Source organism: Nicotiana tabacum, chromosome 5 (assembly GCF_000715075.1).
Source record: "Nicotiana tabacum cultivar K326 chromosome 5, ASM71507v2, whole genome shotgun sequence".
NCBI lineage: Eukaryota > Viridiplantae > Streptophyta > Magnoliopsida > Solanales > Solanaceae > Nicotiana > Nicotiana tabacum.
This window is the reverse complement of record NC_134084.1, coordinates 161,257,185-161,264,995: the sequence shown is the minus strand read 5'-3', so window position 1 is coordinate 161,264,995 and position 7,811 is coordinate 161,257,185. Positions and strand designations below refer to the sequence as shown.

The 7,811-nt window shown below is 34.0% G+C and overlaps 3 protein-coding genes across 3 annotated transcripts; 2 read left to right on the top strand and 1 right to left on the bottom strand.

Moving 5' to 3' along the window:
• Window positions 1–845: 845 nt before the first annotated feature.
• On the bottom strand, window positions 846–1,472 carry LOC107831080 (agamous-like MADS-box protein AGL62). The gene has a single exon (XM_016658807.1). The coding sequence runs from the start codon at window positions 1,470–1,472 to the stop codon at window positions 846–848; it is 627 nt and encodes a 208-aa protein (XP_016514293.1).
• Window positions 1,473–3,313: 1,841 nt separating this feature from the next.
• LOC107831083 (amino acid transporter AVT3B-like) lies at window positions 3,314–4,835 on the top strand. The gene has a single exon (XM_016658810.2). It carries the CDS (start codon window positions 3,487–3,489, stop codon window positions 4,777–4,779), a length of 1,293 nt encoding a protein of 430 aa, XP_016514296.1. The 5' UTR covers window positions 3,314–3,486; the 3' UTR covers window positions 4,780–4,835.
• Window positions 4,836–7,149: 2,314 nt separating this feature from the next.
• On the top strand, window positions 7,150–7,599 carry LOC107831082 (uncharacterized). The gene has a single exon (XM_075253186.1). The coding sequence runs from the start codon at window positions 7,150–7,152 to the stop codon at window positions 7,597–7,599; it is 450 nt and encodes a 149-aa protein (XP_075109287.1).
• Window positions 7,600–7,811: the final 212 nt, after the last annotated feature.

The following is a 7,811-nucleotide window of genomic DNA, read 5'->3' as shown; positions in this document are numbered from 1 at the left end:
GTTGGAGGTGGTGGTGGTGGTGGGGTGATGGCATGGTGGTAGTTGATAATGGTAGACGGTGACGGCAATTAATAATAAATATGTAATAGCATCCTAATGAAATTAAATCTCTGTTATAGATCTTAATCATACAGACCTATTCAAACCCATTAAGTGATTGTGAAGTAGAAAAAACAAACACACTTAATGATTAAGATCTGAATAATAAATATTCAGACTTTAAAAATAAGCGCACTTAATTTGAGATCTGAATGATTAAGATTCAGACCTCCATTAAGTGCAAACAAATGAGCCCTTAACTAGCTAGCGCTAGTGCACTACAACTTTTCAGCCTCCTGCAGGTTCCCTTCATTACCTCTGCTTAAATTTCGTTTAATCACTGTCATGAAGAGGCGCACTCTGAGATTGATGTCCAATAATTTTTATAGTAATGGCTGAATGTTTTTGAATCGCATTTGTTTATTGTGAATCCATTCGACATATGTGCCTTCACTCGGGCCTAAAAAAAGAATATTAAAGTGACATCAAAGCCTGGTCATAATGCCGCCTCCACGCAAGCCCTCGGTCACCGAGCCGACTTAATTACTTATTGATTTGGTAGTTAGCGAATTTTAATACAGTCATGTCACTTAAAAGATAATTATAGAGGTAACAGCCTATAATTAGGAAACGGAAGAAACATTACGCTATATTAATATCATTTAATAATGAAACATCTATTGAGATCAGCCAACATTTTGTTGTTGCTTAATTGCAATACACAAACTGAATAACAAAGGACTCAGACCAAAGGCCACCAGTGAGGTACTGGCTAGATTAACTTAACCAAAAGAAGGGATAAAACATTAAAAGAATCCATGATCATAATCCAAGATATGGTTATTAGTGTAATTTGAAGCATCCATAACTGGCTTGATGTCATAGTTATCAAAAATCCCAACACCATTTGCAATCAAAGAGGAATAAATACTATTTTGATGAGTGGTTACATTCTTGTTCAAATCTTCCATTGAATCCTTTAATTGCTCAAGCTCATGTAAAGCAAGTTCACACATAGGGGCTTCCCACCAATATTGTTTTTGCCTAGTTTTCCTCATTTGATTAAGTGTTTCTCCATTTTTCTTCTCAACTTCAAGCTCAACAAGTATTTGAGTGAGTTTCAAGTTAAGGTCAAGGACATTGACATATCGTTGACCCTCGACGAAATGAAGTCGATTGGAGATTATTGGATGAGGATTTCTTGAAAGGAACTTATCGATAATAGACTCAATATTAGGATGGACAAAAGAGTAAACTTTTCTTGCAGGGGAGAAAACTATAATGGCGATTTCAACTCCACATAGTGTACATAATTCACTAGCTTTCTTGAAAAGTCCTGAACGACGTTTGGAGAAGGTAACTTGGAGGTGATTCTTCATCTCTATTTTTGCAATTTTGATCTTTTTCCTACCCATGCTAGGGTTTTTTGCCATGGCTAGAACTATAAAAACCAACACAATTGTTCTTATTTGTGTGGATTGAGTGTAAACATGTACTACTACTATTTAAAGGGGGTTTGGAGTTTAATCTGCAAGTTTTTGCTACATAATTGTCTTTAAATGTTTTTACTACTATGTTTTTTTATGTGTAACTCATTTATGCATTTATTTGGGAGTTATAATATCTTGGTGTCTTAATGCACCTTAGTTGGCATATTATCAAAGTAATAATCAATATTCCTCATAGAAGTCAACAATATATTCCAAAAAAAATTCTCATATGAGTCAATAATTTATTCAATATATCCCATAATCAATACTTACAGCTTGAAGTATTTGTATTTAGCAATTGTTAACACTTAACCCTTCTATTAGTTGGTCCTAACGGAGCTAGTGAGGGGGAAAAAAAATGAGAAATAGTCAGATTTACAATTGATAATTGAAAAATAGTCATACTTTTAAAAGAAATCAAAATTTAGCCATTTTTTTATTTAAAGATAAAATTAAACAAAAACACCCTTAAAAATCCGGAAAAATTCCAGCATAATATGTTGGAATTCGAATTTTTTACATATGAGATTCCAGCATAATGTGTTGGAATTCCATAATGTGCTGGAGTTCTAACATAATATGCTGGAAGTTTATACGTAGGAGCTCCTAATCCAACATATTATACTGGAACTTTCCGTGTGCTGGAGTTCCAACATAATATACTGAAAGTTTATACGTAGGAGCTCCATAATCCAGCATATTATGCTGGAACTTTCCGTGTTCAGCAAAATAGTAGCTATTTTTAGTAACTTTGCAAATGTCGACTACTTCTTAATTATCAGTCCGAAAACGGGCTAGCTCGTGCTATTTTCACAGCTAGTGAGGCAATTAATGATGGTAATCGAGAGGAGTCAATAACCTCTCAAAAATAAATGATTATAATGTGAGAAAGAGAGAAAATGTTCCCCTAACATTAGATACATATGATTAGTTATAAATCATTTATTCCAGTAATGAGTTGGAACATAAAGCCAAGCTAGTAAATTCTTATAGTTGGATTATAATTATGATGTCGTAATTAACTTGAGCCACTAATTAGGTGACCATAATTGTAGATCTTGATGGATGCTAATCATATAATTTACACAAAATAGAGATAAAAATGCTAATTCTAAATTTAGTCATTCCTGCTCTGTCCATATTATCTTCTATATTACCAAATTAAGCTTATTATAGGAAAATATTTGTTATATGTTATTATTATTATTTTATATTTTATATATATAAAACTTATTTTTCACTTTCACTTTCATATTATATTGAGGATATGATTTGAACTTAAAGAAAGAAGTAAAAATTCTTATAGTCATTTGGGACAAGCCGTTGTTGATGTTATTGGAGCTTGATTAGGCACAAATTTTAAAATGTAAAGAATAAAAGTAGACTATTGAATATTGCAGTATTATAATTATCGTGTGTATAACATACAAAAATACACTTTGAATTTGTAATTTAAACATGTTATGTTATTCTTATAAGGGAACTTCGCAATATGTAACTGCTGAAATTAAAAATTTACTAAATATAAAATTAAGCATTCTTTTTTACACAGACTAAACACAAAAAATAAGACATAAAACTATTTAGAATTAGTAAGTAATAAACATTTTCCAACCATATCTATCCATAAATAAATAGAATAGTTAATTTGATTAATAAAATTCAATTTTTACCACAGGATTCTCCTGAGAAGTAGGAGAGAAGTTACCAATAAACAATGGGACACATTGCTTCATAATAGCCACTAAAGTCTCCTCTTTACGCAAAAGTATTTCAAGATTTTAATAACTGCAGGTGTGAGGTATCATAACACAAACAGGAAATAGCATAGAGATCTGATATGATAAAAACTGAATCAAATAAATGGTTTCCTTTCTCCATTAAAATTAATCCCTTTTGATCATTTTCACATTTCATTCTCTTCTGGTCACAACCATTCATACAAATCGTTGCCAATATGGCCATTGGCTGCAATGGAAAAGCTGCCATTGGTGAATCATCAAAAGAGTATCTTTTACCTAAAGAAGAAACCCCAATTCTTGAAAATTCAAAATCTTGTCTTCCTAAAACATTTGCCAATTTCTTTATTGCTATTGTTGGTGCTGGTGTTCTTGGCTTACCTTATACTTTTATGAAAACTGGTTGGATTACTGGTCTTGTTACCCTATTTTCTGTTGCTGCTTTAACTTATCATGGTATGATGCTTTTAATTCATACAAGAAAAAGACTTGATCTTTCTTTAATTGGTGATTCCAAGATTTCATCTTTTGGAGATCTTGGTTTTGTTGTTTGTGGTCCAATAGGTAGATTTGCTGTTGATGTTATGATTGTTTTAGCTCAAGTTGGATTCTGCATTGGCTATCTTATTTTCATTGGCAATACTTTATCTCATCTTTTGAGTTTATCAAAAGGTTTTGGAATTGGAATTCCTTTGTTTTCATCTACTAAAAGTTTGTATATATGGGGTTGTTTTCCATTTCAATTGGGCTTAACTTCAATTCCCTCATTGACACTTTTAGCCCCTTTGAGTATATTTGCGGATGTAGCACAAATTGGTGCAATGGGTGTCGTTATGGTTGAAGATGTGATGACTTTTACGAATCAATGGCCGTCTGATATACATGCTTTCGGGACAGTTTCTACTTTCTTTTATGGATTAGGCGTCGCGCTATATTCATTTGAAGGTGTTGGAATGGCTATACCATTGGAAGCAGAAATGAAAGACAAATCTAAGTATGGTAAAATATTGGCTTTGTCAATGTTCTTGATTGCTTTAATATATGGAACATTTGGAGTAATGGGGTATTTTGCATTTGGTTCAAGTACAAAGGATATTGTCACATCTAATATGGGAAAAGGTGTATTGAGCACATTGGTAAAAGTTGGTCTTTGTATTAATTTGTTCTTCACATTTCCATTGATGTTAAATCCAGCCTTTGAGGTATTTGAGAGGAGATTTTGTGATGGAAATTATTGTGTTTGGATGAGATGGATACTTGTTTTGGGAGTGACATTAGTGGCATTATTGGTACCTAATTTTGCTGATTTTATGTCATTGGTTGGTAGTAGTACTTGTTGTACACTAGGATTTATTTTGCCAGCATTATTCCATTATCAAGTATTTAAAGAAGATATGGATCGAAAAGGAGCATTTTTTGATTTGGGATTAATAGCCTTAGGGGTGTTTTTTGGAGTTTCTGGTACTTGGTATTCCCTAGTTGAAATGTTTGCTGATGCCAAAAATGTTTAATATATTTCAGCTTATGTTTATTAATCAGTTAATACAATTGGATCATGTAATATTCTGATTCTTGAATCTCATTCATTGTGTGATTGAGATATTTACTAACTGGTAATTATTTATGAGCTTTTAGTGTCTTATTAATCGTTTGGGAATGTGATGTAAAGCTCTTGCTTTATCATTTAACATGCATTGTGTAGTGTTTGCTTGAGCAAAGGCGAATCCATGATAATGAGTCCAGCTTTAAAAATTTTCGCATCGAAGGCTAATATCTGTTGAGATTTTAGTAAGTTTTACAAATAAATCTATACTATGTGTCAAAAATTATATCAGTTGAACTTGTAAACGAAAACCTACATCCTCCCCTGAGCTAAAGAATTGACCGAGGATTTATTCGTGACCAAGTTCATTTCTCTTGATATGCAGAGTAATTGAAATCTTAATGGCTTCCAGAATGGCAAGATTTACAACACCTATTATTATACTCCTTTTGTCTCAGTGCTTATACTACTTTTTTTAAAGTAATTTCTAGATATATAAATTTTGTTTCAAAAAATTAAAGATGATATGTCTGAAGTCACGAGTAAAATTAAGAAGTTTTGACATTCGAAATCCGAGATTTGCCATATAAATTGGGAGATACGTGCCTCTATTTGTATGGGGAATTCACTGCTGATAGATCTCGCCCAGTGTCCCCCTCCTTTCCCCGCCGCCTTCCGACCCACGGGAGTATACAATGACAATGTCGGGGCATGAGTGCCCGATCGTGAGACTACCTGTTGAACGTCCGATGGCACCTTGCTCCGACCTGAGCTATGCAACAACGAGATCTCCCTTGATCCTTGCCGTATGTGCTTGACGGCCCCCCATAAGACGCTCACTTGGGGACTTCTTACTCCAGCTGTTCCAAGAGTCTCCGCTAGTTGAACCGCGTCCAGTAGACTCCCTGTTCCGCTCATCCCCTTCGTCAGCTCTTTGATCGGGATACTATTACCTAGGTTCCTAAACTTTGAATGGATGGCGGAGCGTAGGATTCGGCCGAACTCAATAATTTTTATCCCAATTATATTTTTGTCTTAAAATTTATCGGGTATGTACAATTTATTAATTTAGAATCTAATAATTTAAACAGATTAGATTCATAAATTCATAAACTTTAAATTCTTACTCTATCTTTGGTTGGTTTTCATAATCTACTTCAAAGATCATTTGGTAGGCTCACGTTTACTTTTTTATAGCCGCAGTTGCTCAATGAAAAAGTCAGAAAGAAAGGTAATCACATGCGACATGTTTTCAATTGAAAGATACATTACTTTAATTGCAGCTATGGATGTCAATGGTTTGATTAAAAAATGATAATATCTAGTACTATATTTTGGTTTTTCTGTTTACTTGTAATTAAAATTAGGGGTGTGTTTGGTATGAAGGAAAATATTTTTCGGAAAATATTTTTCAATTTTCTCATATTTGGTTGGCTTAAATGTTTTAGAAAATATTTTCCTCATCAACTCATTTTCCTCCAATTGGAGGAAAATATTTTCCCTATCAAGAGGAGAGAAAACATTTTCCAAAACTCTTTCTCAACCTTCTCCACTCCTATTACTTATCCTCACCAATCCACCCTCACCCCAAGAAAAAAAATTTATTTTTTACTTTTTTTTAATTTTAAAATTCTGTTTTTTTCTGCACCCCCATCCCCAACCCCCTCCCCCCGCCACCCCTTTTTTCTGCACCCCACCCCCTTCCCCCTCCCTTGGAAAAAAAATATTATTTTAATATATTTTCAGTTTTACTTTTTTCATCTTTCGGTTTACAGGTTCAAAAATTTACAAGTTCTAAAGTTATGAGTTCGGAGGTTTATGTGTTTCGAAGTTTACGGGTTTAGAAATTATAAAGTTTAGGGGTTCGAAATTTCGCGGTTTCGAAAGTTTTGCGGTTCAGAAGTTTATGAAATTTGTGGGTTCGAAAAGTTTTTGGTTCGAAAGTTTATGGCTTCATGTTTATTGTATCAAAATTATTTATAAATACTCTTGAGAAAATATTTTCCTTGATTTGCGTACCAAATACCGAAAAATAAATAAGATTACTATTTGTTTTCCAAGAAAACATTTTCCGTCGTACCAAACACACCCTAGATTTTCTGTAATTTTCCAATAGTTTCGATTATTTTTATATCGGTTTAATTGAAAGTACTACCATAATTGAAAGTAAGCCCTGTTAATTTCTGTAGATTTATCATTTACCATGACATTACCAAGTACTACATCATTTAAAATGAAAAGAAAAAATATTTCGCGCCAAATCTATTGAACTCCCGCCAAACAAATAGTAATATAAAAAGGAATACAAAATGGCAGAAGCTCAAAGGTCAGGTTAAAAATGGGGGGAAAAACACAGTACTGGTTACTGAAAACAGAGCCAGGAGAATGGTCATGGGACGACCAAGAAGCAAACGGCGGTATATCAAAGTGGGACGGAGTGAAAAACAAGCAAGCTCAGAAGTATATGAAGTCTATGAACGTAGGAGACCTTTGTTTCTTCTACCACTCCGGGTCCAAAGCCCGGCGCGTTGTGGGTGTTGTCTCAGTGGCGCGTGAATGGTACACAGATGATGATGGTGGTGGTGGTGCGGTGGATGTAAAGGCGGTTGGTGAGATGAGGAGGGCTGTAGACCTGGCGGAGATGAAGAAAAATGAAGGATTGAAGGGTTTTGGGCTTTTTAGACAACCTAGATTGTCGGTTGTACCGGTGGAGAAGGGTTTTTGGGATAAGATTTGTGAAATTGGAGGGGGATTTGAGAGTGATGGTGGTGGAGATTGTGATGAGTAGTTTTGCATACCAGGTGTTTGTGTTTTTGCTTAAGAAAGCTGCCCATCTTATGGATTTTTGGGGTGGTTAGGTTTTGGTAAAGTAGTATTTCGACTTAATGACATATATAGCTTGTTGATAGTGGTGGCTTATATATATTCTCTGCTTAAAACTTTTGATCTGTTTTTATATTGATTCCAAAAGTTTAGAGTCTTCTGTGTAGGAAAAACTAA